The sequence below is a fragment of the Hypanus sabinus genome, chromosome 20 (assembly GCF_030144855.1).
Source record: "Hypanus sabinus isolate sHypSab1 chromosome 20, sHypSab1.hap1, whole genome shotgun sequence".
NCBI classification, from domain to species: Eukaryota; Metazoa; Chordata; class Chondrichthyes; order Myliobatiformes; family Dasyatidae; genus Hypanus; species Hypanus sabinus.
The window spans coordinates 13440685-13465289 of NC_082725.1; the positions used below are offsets into that span (position 1 = coordinate 13440685).

At 39.9% G+C, this 24605-nt stretch overlaps 1 protein-coding gene across 1 annotated transcript in view; it reads left to right on the top strand.

Annotated features, from left to right (window-relative positions):
- Positions 1–24605, top strand: part of dnah5 (dynein, axonemal, heavy chain 5) — a 231373-nt gene that overhangs the window by 110940 nt on the left and 95828 nt on the right. Inside the window, exons 37-42 of the mRNA XM_059945127.1 lie at positions 2505–2692; positions 6947–7141; positions 7869–8003; positions 8850–8957; positions 21483–21636; positions 24294–24440. Of these exons, the coding sequence (XP_059801110.1) occupies positions 2505–2692; positions 6947–7141; positions 7869–8003; positions 8850–8957; positions 21483–21636; positions 24294–24440 (927 nt within the window). The remainder of the gene's footprint in view (positions 1–2504; positions 2693–6946; positions 7142–7868; positions 8004–8849; positions 8958–21482; positions 21637–24293; positions 24441–24605) is intronic.

Here is a 24605-nt window from a genome sequence, read left to right on the forward strand (position 1 = left end):
GCACAGCAGGTCAGCCAGCATATGTGGAGGGGCAATCTTCAAGACAGTAAAACTTTCTTCAAATGAAAGGTTGTTAACTTGAAACCTTTATTGCTTTCTTCACAGCTGCTACCTGATCTACTAAGTTTCTGTTTGTATGTTGGCTATTATTTATTGTTTTGGTCTTGATGCAGACTAGTATTTCTCAGTCTTTGGGCCTTATTTACTATTTTGAATAAGGTTCAAGATGGTTTGATGTCATTTCCTGTACACAAGTGCAAGGAGAACAAAATAATTGTTATTCTGGATCTGATGCCACACAAAGACAAACACAAGCGATAAAGAGCATAATAATAATAATAAAAACACACACAATAAAAAATGAATACATAAAATAGCTTATATAGATAGATTGATGGTACGTCCATAAAGTGACACTAGTGTTGATCAGCCTTACTGCTTGGCAAAAATAACTTTTTGAGTCTGGTTGCTCTGGTGTGGATGCTATGTGACCTCCTCTCTGATGGGAGTGGGGCAAGGGGTCCGTGAGCAGGGGGCATTGATGTTACCAGCCCTTTTCTAGCACCTTTCTGTATGTATATCCTTGTTGAAGGTAGGCTGGTACCAGTGATGCGTTGGGCAGTTTTGACTACTCATTGAAAAGCCTTCCTGTAGTGCAGCTTCTGCATCAAGCAGTGATGCAGATGTTAGGATCCTGTGCAATTGTAGTATGGATGTGCAAAGATCAGCTCTTCTTAGCCGCCTCAAAAAGTAGAGGTGTCGGTGAGCTTTCTTGACTGTGTAGGATATGTTCTGGGGCCATGAGAGGTTGTGTGTGATGTGCACTCCCAGGAGTTTGAAACTGATTGCAGTTTCCACTGTTGTGCCATTGATGTAAAGTGGTACGAGTTCTTCCAAAGTTGTTGACCATCTCGTTTGTCTTGTCATCATTAAGGAAGAGGCTGTTTGCCTGGCACAAGGCCTCAGGCTTTCCCTCCTCCTCTCTGTCAGCCCGCCCCCATGGGTATTGGTGATAAACCCTACCACTGCTCTGTTATCGGCAGTCTTAGTGATATGATTGCTTGGGTAGTTGACAGTGCAATCATATGTGAGCCGAGTTTACAGCAATGGGCTTAGCACAGGGCCCGGAGGGGTACCTGTATCGAGGTTGATGGGGAGGAGAGCAGTTGTGCATCCTGACTATCTGAGATCTGTTTTTTTTTAAAGAAGTCCAACACCCAGTGGTGAGTTTAGACCAAGTAGTAGGAGTTTTTTCTCCAAGGTCTGTGGGACAATAGTGTTGAATGCTGAGCTGAGATCTTGAAACAACATTCTGACATGTGTCCTTGTCTTCTAGGTATGTTAGGGCTGGGTGCATGACTGATGCTATGGCATCTGTTATAGAGTGGTCCTGTCAGTAAGCATATTGATGCATGTCCAATGCGGCAGGAGTGGGGTTTTTAATATAGTATGTGCCATTATCAGTGATTCAAAACACTTCATGATGATCGGTGTCACTACCACTGGGGGGGGGGGGGGGGTTAGTCATTTATGTCTAAAGGTGTAGAGTTCTTTGGGATGGGGAAGATGGAGGTTGATTTAAAGCATGTGGGGACAGCAGCCTGGAAGTGTTGAAGATGGCTGTGCACAGAAGTTGTTTTGAGCATCGGGGAATACTATATTGGTATCATCAACGCTGTTTGACACTGTTTTCCCTTGCATAGTCAGTAATGCTGTTGATGCCCAGATACATATACCAGGGATCGTTATCAGAGAGGAGTCTCTGAATTTTTTCTGCGTAGGCAGTCCTTGCCCTCTTGATGCTTAAGATGAAGTTTCATAATGGTGATTGGTGTCATACTATTATCTGAGGGAAAAAGAAGTTGATTTTGATTTTTTTCATGCTGGAATCTGCAAATGCTTAAATGTTATGCAAGCAACTTGAACAGTAAGCAGACAATTTCAAAGCTTAAGATGTATTTTTCCTGTGCAAGTGAAACTGTGCAAGCAAATTTTCCCTGGAACATTAGAGCAAAGATGTGCATATTGCTTGGAGCATGCAATGTGCCTTTAGGAAACTGGTACATATGGTATTTATCTTGTATGTTAGCTTGTCTTGTATTTTGTCTGCACCTGTTTTCAGGTGTAAAAAGAAATTTGCATTTACATTTGTAGCCTGTAACTAGGTTAACAATCTTCACTGTGAAGTATTATATAAATAGTCTTGTGAAAGGAAATGAATAATTTCATCTGTTGAGAAAGTCCATTTGCTATATTCAACGCTTTAGTTGTGAATAGATTCCACAACCTACAAACTCATTTTCAAGAATTCTACAATTCAGGGCCCCACTATTATTTATTTATTTGTACAATTTGTCTTCTCTTGCAATTGTTTATCCTTCTTTATGTATAATTCTTTCCATAAATTCGATTGTATTTATTTGCTTTCCCATAAATGCATGCAAAAAAAATTGATCTCAAGGTAGTATGTGTACTTTGACTACAATGAGTTGTTGTTCCCATAGGCCTAGCACAGTCTGGATCCTGGGGTTGCTTTGATGAGTTCAACCGTATTGACCTACCAGTTCTGTCAGTGGCCGCGCAGCAGATCGCAATAGTTTTGACGTGCAAGAAGGAACGCAAGAAAAACTTCATATTTGCAGATGGAGATTCTGTGGAAATGAATCCTGAATTTGGCATATTCCTCACAATGGTAAGTAAAATTCGGTTTGTGAAAAGCAAGAGTGTGATAAAATGGTTTGTAAAAACACTTGAGCAAGCAGTGAATTAACAGCTTTGCTTTAAACCATAGTGTGCTTGCTCATTGCCTCATTATACTAATTGAATATATTCAATATGCAGTAATTAATCCATGTACAGTGGCATGCAAAAGTTTGGGCACACCTGGTCAAAATTTCTGTTACTGTGAATAGTTAAGTGAGTAGAAGATGAACTGATCTCCAAAAGTCATAAGGTTAAAGATGAAACATTCTTTTCAACATTTTAAGCAAGATTAGTGTACTATTTTTGTTTTGTACAATTTTAGAGTGAAAAAAAGAAAAGGAGCACCATACAGAAGTTTGGGCACCCCGAGAGATTTGAGCTCTCAGATAACTTTTACCAAGGTCTCAGACCTTAATTAGCTTGTTAGGGCTATGCCTTGTTCATAGTCATTGTTAGGAAAGGCCAGGTGATGCAAATTTCAAAGCTTTATAATTACCCTGACTCCTCAAACCTTGTCCCAACAATCAGCAGCCATGGGCTCCTCTAAGCAGCTGCCTAGCACTTTGAAAATGAAAGTAAATAATGCCACAAAGCAGGCGAAGGCTATAAGAAGGTAGCAAAGCTTTTTGAGGGTTCCTCAATTCGTAATGTAATAAGGAATGGCATTTAACAGGAATGGTGGAGGTCAAGTTGAGGTCTGGAAGACCAAGAAAACTTTCCAAGAGAATTGCTCGCAAAATTGCTAGAAAGGCAAATCAAAACCCCCGTTTGACTGCAAAAGACCTTCAGGAAGATTTAGCAGACTCTGGAGTGGTGGTGCACTGTTCTACTGTGCAGCGACATCTGCACAAAGATAAACTTCATGGAAGAGTCATCAGAAGAAAACCTTTCTTGCATTCTCACCACAAAATTCAGTGTCAGAAGCCTGCAAAGTTCAGTTCAGTTCAGTTTCAGTTTATCATCATTTAGAAACCACAAATGCAATGCAGTTAAAAAATGAGACAACGTTCCTCCAGAATGATATCACAAAACATCTAAATAAGTCTGATGCATTTTGGAAACAAGTCCCGTGGACTGGTGAAGTTAAAATAGAGCTCTTTGGCCACAAAGTACATTTGGAGAAAAAAGGATGCAGAAAAGGAAAAAAAAAAGAAAAGAAAAGGATGAAAAGAACACCTCTCCAACTGTTAGGCACGAGGATGGATCGATCATGCTTTGGGCTTGTGTTGCAGCCAGTGGCACGAGGAACATTTCACTGGTAGAGGGAAGAATGAATTCAATTAAATACCAGCAAATTCTGGAAGCAAACATCATACCATCTGTAAAAAAAAAAGCTGAAGATGAAAAGAGGGTGGCTTCTACAACAGGGTAATTATTCTAAACACACCTCAAAATCCACAATGGACTACCTCAAGAAGCACAAGCTGAAGGTTTTGCCATGGCCCTCATAGTCTCCCGACCTAATCATCATTGAAAATCTGTGGATAAACCTCAAAAGAGCAGTGCATGCAAGATGGCCCAAGAATCTCACAGAACTATATAACCATATAACAATTACAGCATGGAAACAGGCCATCTTGGCCCTTCTAGTCCGTGCCGAATGCTTACTCTCACCTAGTTCCACCGGCCCGCACTCAGCCCATAACCCTCCATTCCTTTCCTGTCCATATACCTATCCAATTTTATTTTAAATGACAATACCGAACCTCCCTCTACCACTTCTACTGGAAGCTCGTTCCACACAGCTACCACCCTCTGAGTAAAGAAATTTCTCCTTGTGTTACCCTTAAGCTTTTGTCCCCCTAACTCTCAACTCATGTCCTCTTGTTTGAATCTCCCCTACTTTCAATGGAAAAAGCCTATCCACGTCAACTCTATCTATCCCTCATAATTTTAAATACCTCTATCAAGTCCTCCCTCAACCTTCATGCTCCAAAGAATAAAGACCTAACTTGTTCAACCTTTCCCTGTAACTTAAGTGCTGAAACCCAGGTAACATTCTAGTAAATCTTCTCTGTACACTCTCTATTTTGTTGACATCTCTCTGTACTCTCTCTATTTTGTTGACATACTAGAAGCCTTTTGCAAGGAAGAATGGGCGAAAATCCCCCAAACAAGAATTGAAAGACTCTTAGCTGGCTACAGAAAGTGATTACAAGCTGTGATACTTGCCAAATGGGGTGTTACTAAATACTGACCATGCAGGGTGCCCAAACTTTTACTTCGGGCCCTTTTCCTTATTTTGAAACTGTAAAATATGGAAATATTAAAGATATTGCTTAAATATTAAAGAAATATGTCATCTTTAACTTTATCCCTTTTGGAAATCTGGTCATCTTTTATTTGCTTAGCTATACACAATAACAGAAATTTTGACCGGAGTGCCCAAACTTTTGCATGCCACTGTATGCAAGTGTGGCAGTCAAGGCCCGTCTTTGACCTGATGAAGGCTCTTGGCCCAAAATGTTGACGGTTTAATCCTTTCCACAGATGCTGCCTGACCTACTGAGTTCCTCCAGCATTTTGCTTTCACTGCTAGTATATCTCACTTTAACTAAAAGAGGACCAAATCTCTGCATGATAACCCTGATGTGGCTTCACCAGTACCCCATGTACTTCTAACAATACCTCCTTATTTTTTGATTTAAGCACCTTGCTATAAAGACCAATATGCCACTTGGCTACATAACTTCTTGAGTTATATGTCTGCTAAAAATTTGTACTTCATGCACAAAACCCTCTGTACTTGAAACATAGCAAGTCGATGTTTTTGAAAATTTTCTGATTGCTGTATTTTGTTTATAATGTTCGTTGAAAAAAATCAGATCTTCAAACTGAGGAGCACTGCAAAAACATTCAGTCAGTGATGAAAAAGATTCTGGATGAATGTCTGTGGTGTAGTGTTTACTTGTGCTTGTTTTATTATTATTTTCATGTATCTCTGATGCATTATCACAAAAAGAATGTCTTGACCTGCCGTTGCCATGGCAGTTCTCTGCTGGGTCAGTTTCTTATAAAGCTTAATCTCTCAAATGCTGCTGTTTTACAGAAATAATGGTGTTATTAACCTTTTCTTTCAGGTTTCTCTGACTTTTAGCCTCCAAGTAACAAGCTTAAGCTCATTCTAATGCATCATGCTTCCATACTAACCTGAGGTTTTTTTTTATCTAACTAGCCTCAGTCTGAGTATGTAATTTCATCTTTCCTGCTTGTTCTAGTTTGGAGTTAGCCTTCACTTACACCCTTCAGTATGATATTATGTTACTTCTTTGGTCTGAACTACTTTCCAAAAGCTTTTGTCTCGATATCAGCCTGGAATATTCATCCATTCATGCTGCTGACCTGTTATTAACTCATTCCTTCCTCTTTGATTTTCAATCCTTTATTTGCTGTAGAACTTTGTGGACAATAGTAATGTATGGTTTGACGTGAATAATATACTGTTAATAGTTGCATTTTAATTACTGAGTCTTTTAATAATAGTGGTTTCAACTAATTGATCCAATTACTATGGCAGCAGTAAGGTTTTTTGGCTAGCAGTATGTGTGTGTATTCATTTCCATTGATGCTGTCTGACTTTCCAAGTTCCTCCAACATTTTGTGTACATTGGTGAGACCGTCATAAATTGGTGGACTGCTTCATTGAGTACCTCCGCTTCATTCTGCCAGAAGTGGAACTTCCCAGTGGCCAAACATTGTAATTCCCATACCCGTTCACATTCTAACATGTTGGTCTAGGAGCAACACCCTATATTCCATTAGGGTTAGCATCCAAACTGATGGCATCAGTATCAATTTCTCCCTTCAGTAAAAAAAAAATCTCCCTCTCCTTCTATTCCCCACTTTGGCCTCTTACCTGCCTATCACCTCCCCCGGATCCCCCCCTCCTCCCTCTCTCCTATGGTCCACTCTCCCCTCCAATCAGCTGTCTTCCTCTGCAACCCCCTATCTTTCCCACCCACCTGGCTTTACCTGTTGCCTTCTAGCTATGCTGTTACCCCTCCCTCCATCTTTTTGTTCTGGCATCTTTCCAGGCTTGAAGAAGGGTCTCGGCCTGAAACATCAACTGTTTATTCATTTCCGTAGATGCTGCCTAATTTGCTGAGTTACTCCAGCATTCCGTATATGTTGCTTTGGCCATATAAATACTGGATAAGAATAATGAAAATTATATTTCTTATTTGGATTGATCTAATATCAGGAGAGATTGTTGGGTTTCTGAAATATACTTTTAAATTTGTAGAACCCTGGCTATGCTGGGCGCCAAGAACTGCCTGAGAATCTGAAGGTTAACTTCCGCTCCGTTGCAATGATGGTACCAGATCGTCAGATAATTATTCGCGTCAAGCTTGCGAGTTGTGGATTTATTGACAACGTAACTCTTGCCAGGAAGTTCTTCACCCTATACAAGTTATGCGAGGAGCAACTTTCAAAACAGGTTTATGCACATCTGATCATATGCATGCACTTGTCAATAACATCCTCAATTGAAACAAAATTAAAGGGTTAAATTGTGGTTTATCACATTGTCTAATGACATGTGTCTGTTTTTGTGTACTACATTCTAATTTATTAACCTCCGAGCAGCATCTGTTATAACGGCTGTGTATAACTTAACTTAAGCCTTCCACATCTGAATTGGCCATTAAAAGCCTTGAGAGATTTTCAAGATGAATTTCCTTTTAATTCTGCCATCATTTACAAGATGATAGATGTGTATTGTTCAGCATTTACACTGCTGGAGCAATTACTCACAAAAAGTTGAATAAAATATTTTATTCTGTAGCTATAGTTTCCACTTAATCTATGATATATCTAGCATCTAAAAGCTGCAAGAATTATTGCTTTAAAGATGATATGGTGGATTTTGAAATCTGTGAAAAGTTTTTATTAACAGTTCTGGGAAAGCTTTTGAGTAGTTGCATAATTTAAATTCAGATTTTTATGATTTTAAAACTTACAAGAGTGAATTTCTAAATTCCAGGCACACAGCAGGGAATTGCTGCTGAAATAAGTGCAGACCAAATAATATATAGTTTTGTAACTTTCTTATTGATCTACATTTCGTCAGCAAGCAGACTTTTGTTATAACCACTGAATTAGTGAAGCTACATTTTAAAAATAATATAACCTAAATGAATCTTTGCATAATTCACCCCTATTAGGTGCATTATGATTTTGGCCTACGTAACATCCTGTCTGTGTTGCGAACACTTGGAGCAACAAAGCGAGCCAATCCCAAGGATACAGAGTCTACCATTGTTATGCGTGTACTTCGTGACATGAACCTGTCTAAACTTGTAAGTTACAATTCGGTTCTGGTTCGTGAGAAAACAGATTAACTTCAACACACAACTTAGAACTGACCTAGGATTTGTCTTGGTTAGAATTATATGATTTTCAGGAGATGTCAGGTCCAAAAGAAATGCACAGTTATTAAAGTGTTCTTAGATTTTGTTTATATACTGAATATTTGGGTGGCAGGGTGGAGATGCGTCTCTACCAAAGGAGGAGTAAGGCGCTCCCTCCCCTCACTATCCTGCAGCTTAACCTTGTGCAAGGTGGAGCACCTGCTGAGTGCTGAGCCCCCCCCCCCCCCCAATCAGGGTGTTGTGAAACCATGGGAGCAGATGGTAAATAGTTGTTTGAGCAACTGGTGCGTATCTCACAAGTCATGGTCGTGTAACCACTGGTGCCAGGCAGACGATCTCTGAAGAGTATTGATAATGGCTGGGGTCGCCCATCTTGTGACGACACTGCCCAGAAGAAAACAATGGCAAGCCACTTCTGAAGAAAAGTTTGTCAAAGACAATCATGGTCGTGAAACCATGATTGCCCATGTTATATAATATGGCAAAGAAAGATGACGATGACTGAATATTAAGATCTTAAATCTACTAGTGCATTAAATTATATCCCTTTCTAATATGAACCTGATTACACAAGAATGTTTATAAATCCTCAATTAATTCAGATCAACAAATCTTAGTGCCAGCAATGTTTTCTTTATAAAATTTCTTTTTGACAGTAGCAAATTTCTACTTTGAAAAAATGTATAGTTTGCTCTAAGTTACAATTATTTAATGGTTTACTAATTTCTTACATACTTTAAATATGACTAAATAGAAGAAATCTTTATTTCTTAGATTGATGAAGATGAGCCACTTTTCCTCAGTTTGACTGAGGATCTATTTCCTGGTATCCGGTTGGATAAAGCAGGATTACCAGAACTGGAAGCTGCCATTGACAAAAGGGTAAACTTTACAAACTCCTCATCATTTGGCTCATATTCGATGAGATGTGCCTTTATAATCATCACTTTTGAAAACAGTGCATACCATTGACAGAACATCCGATTCTGCTGTGTCTGTGAATATAAAGATGAAAAAGATTAATTGTGTACATATCTGAAGGTTGCCATCTCCAAAGCAAAAAGGATTTCATACCCATCCACCAACCCATACCTCATGACATTAGTATTTAAGAAAGAAAGAAAGGGAGGAGAGATAGTATAACAATCAGTAATTTCTTCATAAATTAGTCGTTCTGATAGCACATGCCTAAGATTTCACTTTAATCAGTCATGAGTAGAACTCTCTTCTTGCATATTCCCAAGGCGTCTCCACCATCTGCATAGCAAAGCCAGGATTTGACAGATTGTTCTGCACTTGCGCGGATGAATGCCGCTGTAACAATCTAGAATCTCAACACCACCCACAAGACAGCTTTCTTGCTTGCTAGGCAATACATCATCTTGAGCAGACTCGCTCTCCAGCACTGTCACATGATGATTATAATCATAATGTGATGGAGCGACTTGCCTAGGTTTCTTCAACAGCAAGTATTAAGACGGCCATATCACCTCTCTTGAACAACTAAATCTGTGACGTACATAGTGAAAATCTGAGCCCAAGCACTAATCCTTACACGACCCACATCTTTATAATCATTACTTTTGAAAACAATGCATACCATTGACAGAACATCCGATTCTGCTGCGTCTATGAATATAAAATAGACATGAATATAAGACATGAATGTAATGATGAAAAGATATGAAGGTCAAAGCTCAGCACGTTGAGAAATATCTTGTTACTCCTGCTCATTGTTTTCTGTTCCGTATCCAATTCTCAATCCATATCAGTATTTTTCTCCCAATTCTTTGTGTATTCTCACCTTCTTGATTCACATTTAACCTGTGCTGAAAAACCCTGAAAATGTGTAAACAGCACATTCACTCATTCCCTCCACCTCATATTTATTTTGCAAGTTATATCCTCAAAGAATTCCAATAGATTAATAAAACATCATTCATTTTCTTTACACAAACCTGTGCTGATTCCGTTCAATCCAATGATTCCTTTTTGGGCATTCTGTTATTACTAGAGAGTCCACTGTTTGCTCACTACTAATATGAAACTAATATAAGGAGAGGTTAGTATTCTCTCCCCTCTTTCAGATACCAAGAATGTACTTTTTACTCTCTAATGCACAAGTCTTGTGTCTACATAATTTTGAAAGATGAATACTACAGCATCCACTTTCTGTAGCTGCACCTTTCAAAACACTGGAATGTACAATGCCTATAAGAAGTATTCACTTCCCTTAGAAGCTTTCATGTTTTATTGTTTTACAACATTAAATCACAGAGGATTAAATTTGGCTTTTTTAACACTGATCAACAAAGACTCTTTCTTGTCAAACTGAAAACAGAACTCTACAAAGTGATCTAAATTAATTACAAATATAAAACTCAGAATAATTGATTGTGTAAGTATTCACCCCCTTCAAGTCAGCATTTAGTAGATGCACCTTTGGCAGCAATTACAGCCTTAGGTCTGTGTGGGTAGGTCTCTATCAGCTTTGCCCATCTGGACACCGCAATTTTTCCCTATTTTTCTTTACAAAACTGCTCAAATTCCGTCAGATTGCATCAGAGTTCTGAGTGAGCAGCCACAAATTCTCAGTTAGATTGAGATCTGTACTCTGACTTGGTCTGGCCACTCCAGGACATTAACTTTGTTGTTCTAAGCCATTCCTGTGTAGTTTTGGCTCTATGATTGCAGACATAGTCTTACTAAAAAAAACAAATCTCCCAAGTTCCAGTCTCTTGCGGATGCCATCAAATTTTCCTCCAGAATTTTGCTGCATTCATTTTACCCTCATTTTACAAGCCTTCCAGGCCTGCTGCAGTGAAGCGTCTCCACAATATGATGCAGCCACCAGCATGCTTCATGGTAGGGATGGTGTGTTTTTGATGATGTGCCATGTTTGGCTTACGCTAAACATAGCATTTAATCTGATGGCCTAAAAGCTCAAACTTGGTTTCATCATACCATAGAACTTTCTTCCAGCTGACTTCAGAGTCTTCCATGTACCTTCTGGCAAACTCTATTTGAGATTTCATGTGAGTTTTTTTTTAATAGTGGCCTTTCCCTTTGCCACTGCCCCATAATTCTATGACTGGTGAAGCACCCAGACAACAGTTGTTATATGCATAGTCTCTCCAATCTCAGCCACTGAAACTTATAACATCTTCAGAGTTGTTACAGCTCTCTTGGTAACCTCCCTCACTAATCCCCTTCTTGCACGGTCACTCAGTTTTTGAGGATGGTCTTCTATAGGCAGATTTACAGCTGTGCCATATTCTTTCCATTTCTTGATGATTAACTCAACTACTCAAGGGATATTCAGTGACTTGGAAATTTTCTTGAATCCGTCTCCTAACTTGTGCTTTTCTATAGCCTTTCCGTGGAGTTGCTTGGAGTGTTCTTTTGCCTTCATGGTGTAGCTTTTGCCAGGATACTGACTCACCAGCAGCTGGGCCTCCAGATACAGGTGTATTTTTACTGCAATCAATTGAAACACCTTGACTGCACATGTTGATGATCTTCATTTAACTAATCATGTGACTTCTAAAGCCTGTTGGCTGCACCAGTGATGATTTGATGTGTCATATTAAAGGCGGTGAATACTTATGCAATCAATTATTTTGTGTTTTGTATTTGTAATTAATTTAGATCACTTTATAGAGATTTATTTTCTCTTTAGCTCAAAGAGTTTTTTTGTTGATCAGTGTCAAGAAAAGCCAAATTAAATCCACTGTGATTAAATGTTGTAAAATAGTGGTCACCAACCTTTTTAAGCCCAAGATCCCCTACCTCGGTCAGTTCAAGGCAAGATCGACCCCAGAGCAATTAGTTACGCGCATGCACGCCAGGGCAGAAAAGACCGGAGGTAAATCCCCACAATCCAGAAGTAGAAATAATGTATGAACACCAGGGGTACCCACCCTTTTATGCACTGCGGTCCGGTTTAATATTGACAATATTCTTGTGGACCGGCCGACAGGGTGTGGGGGGGAGGGGGTGTTAAATACGACGGGAATACAGCGATACTCAAAGCAGGTTCCTTATGTCCATTCTATTCCGCAATTTTGTGGCTCTCGGCACTTAACTTCTATCCCACGCTGCTCACAAAACTCAACGAGTTTGTCTTTAAGTGCTGGGTGCTTGGACTCAAGGTACTGAAGCAGTTTTGAGGGCTACGTTGCCTCTGACAGCCTCCCGGCCCGAACTCCAAACTCCCGCCCACCCGCCCCCAGATGCCTTGGCCAGGTGCGGTTGGTCGTGGGTCGGGTGAAAGGACGAGGTCAGGGCTAGAGGTCCCCGTACCAGAGGGGGGGGGGGGGGGGCGGCGGTCGCAGTCCGAAGAGAGCAATTGAGCGAGCAAGGAGTGTAACAGGGAGCAGGCCCGCTCCCCCCCCCCCACCGTAGGATCTATCGGCCGATGAAAGTTTTTTTCAGTAGATCGCAGCGAGATAGCTGCTCTGATACTTATGAAAGGCTGAGCCCAAATTATTTTAGCACCAGGTTCCCCGTGAGCATTCGGTGTGCGGAACAGGTTTAGAGGCAGCGCTCCAGGCCAATACCGACGGCACTTCCCGCTGACTGCCCGAGGCCAACCAGTGATCCCCGGCGCGAGGTTATCACTGCATTTAGGCGACTGATGACCTCGAGTGCGTTCAAGTTCAACAGTGGGCTGACAGGGAATGAGGAGAGTTGTAACTGACTCATATTGTTTCCTCCCGGCCCAGTGGTTGGGGACCACTGAATTACACAGCATAGTGTGGGGGAGCTACACACATGCGCACTGAGCAGAAAGAACGGAGCTAAAACCCCACAACCCGGAAGCAATCTCTCAACAGTATTTTTTTCTTTTTTTTTGGGATCTATTGGGAAAGTCTCAAAGATTGACTAGTCGATCGCGATGGACGGGTTGGCGACCACTATTGTAAAACAAAAAAACATGAAAATCTCCAAGGGGGGGGGGGGTTGAATACTTTTTATAGGCACTGTAGATCATCCTTAGGATTTATCAAATGCAAAATTCGCTAACCTCTCGTATTTAAAAAAAATTTGTACATTACCTTAATTTCTTCATTCTTGCAAGACCCTTGTTTCTATCATGGTTCTGATCAGTTTCTGCATCATCTTCTCTGAGGAACGACAAAGTAATTGCTTAATGTCTCTGCCGTTTCCTCATTTGTTCCCTCTAGTCGTTTGTACATTTTTGTATGTTCCTGAACTTGTTCTTTTAGGTTTCTCGCCTATCTCTTCTCAAATGTTGTCTTGTCCTTTTAATGATTTGTTTGTCATTTCTTGGTAAATAGTAGAATTCTTCTATACCTCATGCCTATTGATTTTTCTGAGAACTTTCAAACTTTCCACCAATGAATTAATTTTCCTCTGGCAATAATCTACACATTTCTTTTATATTCAAAGTCTGTTTGCCAGAAGACTTTTCACTTTATTTCTTTTTCTAATAAACCACAGACAAGCCTCCTCTCACATCTTCATACTTCCCTTTGTTAAGGTTTAGGATCCTAGTTTCAGATTAACTGTAAACACGAGAAAGTCTAAAGCAGCACGCACAAAATGCTAGAGGAACTCAGCAGGTCAGGCAGCATCTATGGAAATAAACAAACAGTCGATATTTCGGGCAAAGACCCTTCTTCTGGACTGGAAAGGAAGGAGAAGATGCCAAAATAAAAAAAAGATGGGGGGGGGGGTGGCGGTGAACAGGAAGGAGGATAACTTGAAGATGATAAGTGAAGTCGGGTGGGTGGAAAAGGTAAAGGGTTTGGAGAGCGAGGAATTTGATGGGAGAGGAGAGTGGACCATAAGAGAAAGGAAAGAAGAAAGAATACGGGGGACGTGATAGGCAGGTGAAGAAGAATCAGAATCAGGTTTATTAGCAGCAGCAGTTCAATGCAATACATAATCTAGCAGAGAGAGAAAAAATAGTAATAAACAAGTAAATCAATTGCGTATATTGAATTGATTATTAAAAAATGTGCAAAAACAGAAATACAGGTACTGTATATTTTTTAAAAAGTGAGGTAGTGCCCAAAGCTTCAAAGTTCATTTAGGAATCAGGTGGCAGAGGGAAAGCTGTTCCTGAATCGCTGAGTGTGTGCCTTCAGGCTTCTGTATCTCCTACGTGATGGTAACAGTGAGAAAAGGGCATGCCCTGGGTGTTGGAGGTCCTTAGTAATGGACGCTGCCTTTCTGAGACATCGCTTCCTAAAGATGTCTTGGGTACTTTGTAGGCTTGTGCCCAAGATGGAGCTGACAAGATTTACAACCTTTTGCATCTTCTTTCAGTCCTGTGCAGTAGCCCCTCCATACCAGACAGTGATGCAGCCTGTCAGAATCCTCCCCACGGTACAATTATAGAAGTTTTTGAGTGTATTTGTTGACAAGCCAAATCACATTAAACTGCTAATAAAGTATAGCCGCTGTCTTGCCTTCTTTATGACTGCATCAATATGTTGGGACCAGGTTAGATCCTCAGAGATCTTGACACCCAGGAACTTGAAGCTGCTCACTCTCTCCACTCATCTATGAGGATTGGTATGTGTTCCTTTGTCTTACCCTTCCTGAAGTCCACAATCAGCTCTTTCGTCTTACTGACATTGAGTGCCAGGTTGTTGCTGAGGCACTATTCCACTAGTTGGCATATCTCACTCCTGTACGCCCTCTTGTCACCACCTGAGATTGTACCAACAATGGTTGTATTGTCAGCAAATTTGTAGGTGGTGTTTGAGCTATGCCTAGCCACACAGTCATGAGTACACAGAGTAGAGCAGTGGGCTAAGCACACACCTGAGATGTGCCAGAGTTGATCATCAGCGAGGAAGAGATGTTATCAGCAATCCGCATAGACTGTGGTCTTCTGGTTAGGAAGTCGAGGTTCCAATTACAGATGGAGGTACAGAGGCCCAGGTTCTGCAACTTCTCAATCAGGATTGTGGGAATGATGGTATTAAATGCTGAGCTATAGTTAATGAACAGCATCCTGAGGTAGGTGTTTGTGTTGTCCAGGTGGTGTAAAGCCATATTGAGAGCCATTGAGGTTGCATCTGCCGTTCACCTATTGTGACGATAGGCAAATTGCAAGAGCTAAAAGGCCAGAGTGAGGAATAGAAGAGAGGATGGATGGGGAAGGAATTTTTGTTTACTGGAAGAGGAACTGGGCACAAACTTCTATCATGTTATCATCACTCTTCCATAATTGTCCATTTACAATATAATTATCAGTTAACTCCTTAATTTAGACAAGACCCTTACTAAAGCATTTAACGTCTGTATGTATTGGGCAGGAACTTCTGTTTGATAATGTTGCATACTTTTGAGCACAGTTTGCTTAGTATTGGTACAACTTGTGCATAGGACTGTGGAATTTTAAACACAATTGCTTTCAGTGCTAATTGAGATTTAGATTTCTTCTGTATCATTTGTGAAAACAGTCCCAGGATGCACACGACATCAATGTGTCCTCACAGAGATTCTATAATCCTGGAGCATCTCCATTTCCTGCACTCATTTGTATGCCTTAAAGTAAGCTTTAGCAATGGAGTTGGATCTTTGATGTGCAGTAACAACAATAATAATAGATATGTCTCAAGTTTTAAACATTTTTTTTCTAATTTTCATGAAACACTGACCACTGTAAAGGATAAGGTTGTATAGATTAGGAAACCAGAGCACAGGAAAATGAGGGGAGATCTTACACAGGATTATGAGAGGTATAGATAGGGTGAGTGAATACAGTCTTTTCACCACAGATTGCTAGCCGTCAGTGGTTTAGGATGAAAGATGAAATATTTAATGGGGATCTGAGGAGGCCTGCTTCATTCAGAGGGTAGTGGAATGAGCAGCCAGTGGAAATGTTAGATGTAGATTCAATTTTAACACTTAAATGATGTTTGAATGGGGTATGGATGGCGATGGTTTGGGTGCAGGTAGGTGTGGCTAGGCTGAGGAGCAGGCCAGCATGGATTAGATGGGCTGAAGGGCCTGTTTCTGTGTTATAGTACTTTATGACTATATGTCTCTATGCACACCAGCCTATCTGTAAGATAGAATTGCATGTTTAAAAGCGATTTGAGAAACTAGTCATTAACAGGTGATGTGAATTAAGTATTTTGTATGATTAAACTGATTTTAATCTGCATTAATAATATTTTTTCCAAATTTTAAGGGAAAATTACAAAAGTGTATTTAAAATGCTATATTTAGGCCTTTAAACTGAAAACAAAAAAATAAATAAAGTAGAATAGGTTCTGTAAGAGGAAACAGTAAAAAAAGAGACCAGTTGAGAGGTAATACTGTGGATAATGATAAGCCACCTGTGACACAAAAGAAGTGTGTGTGTAAAATGATAAGGGTATTATGGCAACTTATTTCAAAGTAGCCACTTAATCTGAATGCACAAAGCATTCATAACAAAATCGATTAATGGATGGCATGAACAGAGATAAATAGATATAATCATACAGTCATTACAAGAACATAATGGGAAAACGACCAAAGCCGGAAAATGCATTTTCTATGGTATTTGACTGCACAGAAAGATTAAGGAAATGGATAAAGAGCTGACTTAGCTTTGATAACTTTGAAATGAGAAATAACCAAGAAAAATAATCACTGCTGGGGTGGTGATTATACAGTTGGTCAGAGTATCAATGAATGCAGAGCTTATAATAAAGGTATTGCTAAAAGCATGAGCAATGTTAATTTAAGTTTGAACAGCTCAAGTTGGCTAGGTTGTCTGAAGGACACCCCTAACAATGTTCCAGATCCAATGGAAGAATAAACAATTTTTACAAATGATCGTATTTAATTGTACAGGATTAGTCAGTAGAAGATCGATGGGAGAGGTATGATAGGCTGTGCTCCAGGTGCAGATCAGTGAGACTTGGCAGACTGCCCTTTTGGCATGGACTCGACAGGCTGAAAAGTCTGTTTCTATGCTGTAGTGCTCAATGACTAAGGTCATTTTGGAAAGAGTGATCATAACACAACAGAATGTAAAATTCATTCATTGTCGGAATGAACAAACCAAAACTGGGACCTTATTCAAAATGTGATTTGACCAGAGTGAATTGAATTGAATTGACTTTATTACTTGCATCCTTCATATACATGAGGAATAAAAATCTTTATGTTATGTCTCCATCTAAATGTGCAATGTGCATTTTATAGTAATTTATAATAAATGGTATGTACAACAGGATGGTCAATATAACATAGAAATACAATTGTATCAACATGACTTAATCAGTCTGATGGCCTGGTAGAAGAAGCTTTCCTGGATGGTAGCAGCTGGAACAGTTTGTGGTTGGGGTGACTCGGGACCCCAATGATCCCTAGCCCTTTTTACGTATCTGTCTTGGTAAATGTCCTGAAGTTCACATACCAGGCAGTGATGCAGCCAATCAGGATGCTCTTAATTGTGCCCCTGTAGAAAGCTCTTAGGACTTGAGGGCCCATACCAGACTTCTTCAACCATCTGAGGTAAAGAGGCACTGTTGTGCTTTTTCACCACACAGTTGGTACGTAAAGATTATGTGAGATCCTCGGTGATGTGTATGCCGAGGAAGTTAAAACTGTTCACCCTCTCAACCCCAGATCCATTGATGTCAGTTGGGGTTAGCCTGTCTCCATTCCTCCTGTAGTCCACCACCAGCTCCTTTGTTTTTGCGACATTGAGGGAGAAGTTGTTTTCTTGACACCACTGTGTCAGGGTGATGACTTCTTCTCTGTAGGCTGCCTCATCATTGTTTGAGATTAGGCCAACCAATGTAGTATCGGTGGCAAATTTAATTAGCAGATTGGAGCTGTGGGTGGCAACACAGTCATTGGTATACAGAGAGTAAAGGAGGGGACTTAGGACACAGCCCCGAGGGGCACCTGTATTGAGGGTCAGAAGGGAAGAGGTGAGGGAATCCACTCTTACTACCTGCCAGCGCTGTGACAGGAAGTCTAGGATCCAGCTGCACAAGGCAAGTTGAACACTGAGATCTCTGAGCTTCTTATCGAGCCTGGAGGGAATTATGGTGTTGAATGCTGAACTGTAGTTCAAGAACAGCATTCTCACATGAGCATCCTTCTTCTCCGGATGTGTAAGGACGGTGTGTAGAGCTGTGGCTATTGCATCATCTGTCGATTGGTTCTGCCGGTAGGCAAAGTAGGGGGTCCAGTGTGGGTGGTATCAAGCTGCAGATGTAATCCTTGACCAGTCTCTCAAAGCATTTGCTTATTATTGAGGTGAGTGCGATAGGACAAGAAAACGAATCTAGGTGACATATGTACTTTGATCATTAATTTACTTTGAACTTAACTGTCATGGAGAAAATGCTGAAATTCATCATTGAGACAGTAGGAATAGGACATTTAAAATATTTACATGGTTTTATGAATGTGAAACTGTTTGACACTATTAATTCTCATTGAGATTTGGGTGGCATGGTAGATTAGGGATTCACGTAATGCTATTAGAGCAGTGACCCGGGTTAACTTCCATTGCTGTCTGTAAGGGGTTTCTATGTTCTCCCGGTGACCACATAGATTGTCCCTGGGTGCTTTGGTTTCCTCACACATTCTAAAGATTTATGTCAATCGTTCACATGGGTGTAATGGAGGGTGTGGGCTCATCAGTCCAGAAGGGCCTGTTACTTTGCTGTATCTCTAAATAAAAATTTAAAAAAATATCAGGGTAGATAAAAAGGAACCAGTAGATATTATGCATTTGGAATAAGGGATCTGATATGGTGCTAAATCAATGCCCTACAATGCAAGGATTCATAGTATTGACGGTAATATATTAACGTGATTAGAAGAGTGACTGACAGAAAAGGAAATTAATTTTGTTGTTTGGGGTTGGCTATTAATATGCATATTTGAGGCTGTGGCTGAAAGCTTCATGGACCATATGAGGAAATTGAAGATGATGACGATTCAAAGAAAATTGGATCTTGCACAAGGATCAGGTCATCATTGATTTTATTGAATAATCAATTCAGATTTATTTATTTATCTCATCTGTATTGAAACATACAATGAATTGCTTTGTTTGTATTAAAACCAACACAATCTAATGGTATTTTTTTTGGGGGGGGAGCAGCCCACAAGTGTCGCCACAGATTCTCGTGACAATGTAACAGCAGAACAACAAAAGCAACAACACCACAACAACAACAACAACAACAGCAAAACAAGCCCCTTTCCTCCATTCCATCCACCCACCCACCCACTCGCTCACCTAGACAGGCCTTCAAACCCAGAACAGGCCACCTCTGGACTTCCAGCCTCCAGTGGACTTGCAAGTGCCAGGCCTTTGACTTTGCCAATAGACTCATAGAATTAGGGCTACGGTTATCAGGCTTTGACACCTGGGCTTGCCTACTTTGCTTCTGGCTTTGATATTAACAAAAGGACTCATCAATGACAGCAGCCCATCATTTGAATCTGAATCTATCATCGTCATCATAGGTGGGAAAGCAACTTCTGAAGAGGACATTGGAAATAGAGGGATATGACAGGTTGAGCGAGTAGACAAAAAGGTGGCAGATGGGGTATAATGTGGGGATTTGTGAAGGTAATCACTTTGATAGGAATAATTGAAAAAAACAGATTAGTTGGGTAAGAAAACTGAACATTTTGTATTAGAGCAACACACACAAAATGCTGGAGGAACTCAGCAGGCCAGGTAGCATCTATGGAAAAGAGTATAGATTCATTTATGTTCATAATCAGAACCAGAATCATGTTTATTATCACCAGTACGTGTCATGAAATTTTTTTAACTTGGCATCGGCAGTTCAATGCAATACATAATATAGAAGAAGAGAAAAGAAAAATAAATAAGTAAATCAATTACAGTATACATGTATTGAATAGATTAAAAACTGTGCAAAAACAGAAATAATATATATTTAAAAACTGAGGTAGTGTTCATGGGTTCAATGTCCATTTAGGAATCAGATGGCAGAGGGAAAAAAGATGTTCCCGAATTGCTGAGTGTGTGCCTTCAGGCTTCTGTACCTCCTACCTGATTGTAACAGTGAGAAAAGGGCATGCCCTGGGGTGCTGGATGTGCAGTAGCCCCCCCTCCCCATACCAGACAGTGATGCAGCCTGTCAGAATGCTGTCCACGTTACATCCATAGAAGTTTTTGAGTGTATTTGTTAACATGCCATATCTCTTCAAACTACTAATGAAGTATAGCTACTGTCTTGCCTTCTTTATAACTGCATCGATATGTTGGAACTAGGTTAGATCCTTAGAGATCTTGGCACCCAGGAACTTGAAGCTGCTCACTCTCTACACTTCTGATTCCCCTATGAGGATTGGTATGTGTTCCTTTATTTTACCGTTATGAAGTCCACAATCAGTTCTTTTGTCTTACTGACATTGAGTGCCGGGTTGTTGCTGCGACACCACTCCACCAGTTGGCATATCTCACTCCTGTACGTCCTCTCGTCACCATCTGAGATTCTACCAACGATGGTTGTAGCATCAGCAAATTTATAGATGGTTCAAAATCAAGATAGATCAAGATTCCAGCACCTGCGTGTATGGGAGGTGGGGTTGGGGTGTGGCTGGATCTCCTTTTCCCCTAGACATATACCAGCCTGTTGGGTGAGTGTTACATAAACATAACACCATTAACGTTCAAGAAATAAAGCAGGTATAGCAAGCAATTGAGATGGTAAAAAGAATATTGTACCTTAAGACATTTACTCTTAAACATCCATTAAACATAAACAGCTGCCCAGGGCCTTGGTAAGATCACATCTGGAGTATTACATAAAGTTTGGAATCCTAATTTTGGATTGAGGGCAATTCTTCACCATGGATGGAGAATTTAGATCTAGAAGGCATAGGATCAGCATAAATGAAATAGAATGAGAACTTTTCCTTTAAGTCCTGTGAACATTTGTAACTCATTCCAAAATACAGTAGCCATTAAGCAAATTCAGGTCTGAGATTTTAGAATTATGGGCCAGTGGCCAAGACCACTGGTTTAATAGTGGATCAGGTTAAAGGGGCTAAATGGTGTTCTGTGGCTTAAATTTCTTATATTTTCATGAGCAGTTTGATTGAACTGGTTCATGGCTGTTTTCAAACTTGGTGATATACAAATTAGCTGGTGCAGACAATTGTATTGACTTTATGGAAAAAAGCACTTAAAGTTGAGCTTACCTTTTTGATTGTTTTTAAACTAAAATTGGTAACTCTACTCAATTGTGTAAATGTATTAATCTATATGGTGGCAGTGTTGGATTATTTGCAATATTTCCACTTTGTTATAACTTTAAAATAAGTAAGATGTTTTAAGTTTTGGTTTCTCATGGCAAAATTAAAAATGAAAGCTGTATATGTACTATTGTAAATTTTCAGTATACTGAAATTATATTTGGTTGTATTTAGATTGAAGAAGGTGAACTTGTCCGTCATCCTCCATGGAAACTGAAAGTTATTCAGCTATTTGAAACTCAGAGAGTAAGACATGGAATGATGACTTTAGGACCCAGTGGAGCTGGAAAAACCACTTGTATCCACACATTGATGAAAGCCATGACTGGTAAAGTGGAAGCATTTAAAGCGTCAATTAAATCTTTAAGTGGTTCTTAATTCTAGATGAAATGTATTTTACATGTAACTCTAAAATACTGGACTTGCTGAGGAGACTAATTTTGGACTGAAATAAGATAAGAACCTTATCTTGAAAGATAAGAATCCTAAATTGTACCTGGTATAAACTTCTAAGAACTACATTACATCAAAGATGTGAAGTGGGTGGAATTACAAAGGGAACCATCTCAATGGTGCTCTGACTATTGCAATCAAGGTTTTCTAGCCTTGTAAAGATCTTCCATTTGTTCATTTATTAATTACTAGCATTTCTGGAAACGTTGGCTTCATAGTGGAGTCAGCAGTTAAGGCCTATTCCCAATTTCCCTAGAAAAGATACTCCCACAATGCTGCCAGTTGAAAGTTTTAGGATTTTGACCCAGTCAAAATGTAAGAGTGGTAATATACTTTCATTTGAGGAAAGATATAATTCTTGATAAGGATTTTGTAGTCCGGGATGGTGAAACATGTCCAGGCTAGCACACACGAGTATTTTGTTGGCATATGACATTCAGTGCTTCCCTTCAATTTTAAAAACCCCACCCACAATAAAAAGATACATAATGATTTTCTTTACTGCCAAATCAGGGGTGATTGATAAGTTCGTGGCCTAAGGTAGAAGGAGATGAGTTATTAACTTCAAACTTCCTGCATAATCACTCAAAGAGTTGAACGGCATGTGCATGTAACAAGAGCTGTATAACTCATCTCCTTCTACCTTAAGCCATGAACTTATCAATCACCCATCTGTAGACACTTTCTGGAGGCCCAAGATCTGTATGCTTCACGACTGCTGGACTAAGTGTGTAAACGTAGGAGGGGACTATGTTGAAAAATAAATGTGTTAGGTTTTCTAAAATTGACTCCTTCCACCTTAGACCTCGAACTTATCAACCAGCCCTCATAAATTGCCCATGCCTTGTTATGGAACTGTGCTCCCAATTTTAGATTCCACCATTAAAGAAAACACCTTCACAGTAATCTACCTTGATAAGTCTTAGACATTCACATTTATCAGTACAATGACCTTGTACCCCTAAATTCCAAAGGCCACAAGTTGTTAACCTTGTTGTCTTAAATCAAATCACTGAATGCCAGGAATCACCCTTGTGTAATGTCTTTGAGTTGCCGCTGGTGAAAATATATCTCTTGTTAGATAGAGACTAAGAATGTACTCCAGGTATTGTGTTGTCAACAAATTGTGCAATTCTGGAAGGCACCTTTGCAAGAAAAGCCTCCATTCCATTTGCTGTCTTAGGTACTTGCACCTGCATGCTGAATCATGTATGATAGTGTGCAATTACATTATGTTGTTTCTGTCAATTCAAACAGTATTCTACTTTTATGTTCTTGGTAATCTGCCTTGTATGTTTCTACATTACACACTATCTGCCAGTTGTTTTTTTCAATATCCTTTCGTGGACATTTTCCACCCTTGACTTTGTGTTTGTGTAAGAGTCTGGACCACCCTGGCACTTTATTGTGTAAACTGCCAGTAGGTCAGTGTGGAGCTACAAGTGTTTTCTGGCAATCTCTGGCCCTCTGCAAACAACTACAATGAATCTCATAGCAAAAATAAATTGCAAACGCTATAAAAATGAAACAAAAGCCCAGAGAAAATTTATGTTCAACCACTTCACCTCCCACTTCATGTGCTTTATACTTTCCACATTCAGTGGATGATTATCAGGAAGTGGACAGGAAGCCCTGGGAATTTCAGAAGATCGTACTTTTTTTTCTATTGAGCAACATGTCTAAGCTTTTGTGAAAATTTCATTCACCATTCTCTGCAGTCAGAATGAAGGATCAAATGCATGTTACTCCTTTTAATTATAAGCAATAGATTTTGAATTATGACCATACTAATGTAAGATATTACTTTTCCATTTGGTTGAAACATTTAAATGAAATTGACGCTTTGAGGTTGATGAGCCCTGCATGAGTTTTAATCCAAAAATACTAATGGAAAGGAAATGATATATCGAGCAGTTTGAGCACAGCACAAATTGTTCATGTTTTGATTGCACAAAATTCTGCAATAAGAGAATTAATTGTAAAATGAATGGCAAATGAAAGAATCCCTCAATCTCTCTTTGTGAGAGTGAGTGAGGGCATGTTGGCCCCCGAGACTCAGAACTATGAGTCTCTCTTTATTGCAGGTGCTCTCTCTCCTTCACTGGTCAGAGGGAGCCTGTCTGAGATACCAAAGTGCTGGGTTATGGACTGTAGTTTTGATGGACACCAGATCAAGGTCTCTTTGGCGGGGGGGAGGGGGAGTAGGGGTTTGCTATTGCTTATATGGCGGGGGGGGGGGATTGGTGTTTCTGCTGGCGCAAGTAGGGGGAGGGTACAGGTCAATGCTCCTGCTACTGCTAATGTCGTGGGACGGGAAGGGGGCTACGGGGTTCTCATATTTCCATCGTTCATTCTATGAGGTTTTTCTTGTTTTGTGGATGTCTGTGAAGAGCAAAAATTTCAGTTTGTGTACTGTATGCATTCTCTGAAATTAAATTGAAGCATTTGGACTCTTTTTAAAAAAAAAGTGTACCCTGGATACTAGAATGGGAGTGTTATTTACGTTTGATGACTAATCTTCTCATTTTACAGATTGTGGTCAACCACACCGCGAGATGAGAATGAATCCAAAGGCCATCACTGCATCACAAATGTTTGGTCGTCTGGACGTAGCTACAAATGACTGGACAGATGGTATATTTTCAACCTTATGGAGAAAAACTCTGAGAGCAAAGAAGGGTAAGAAAGCAATGATAGTAAGTGCAGGAGACAAAGCATTAATTTTTTTAAGCTCATGCACTTGTAATTCTCTGTCACTTGGTTCCTTGACAGTCCATTAGTGGAAATAGCAGCTTACCTAACCCACAGTATTACACAAGCGATCAGATCTATGTATTTTTCATT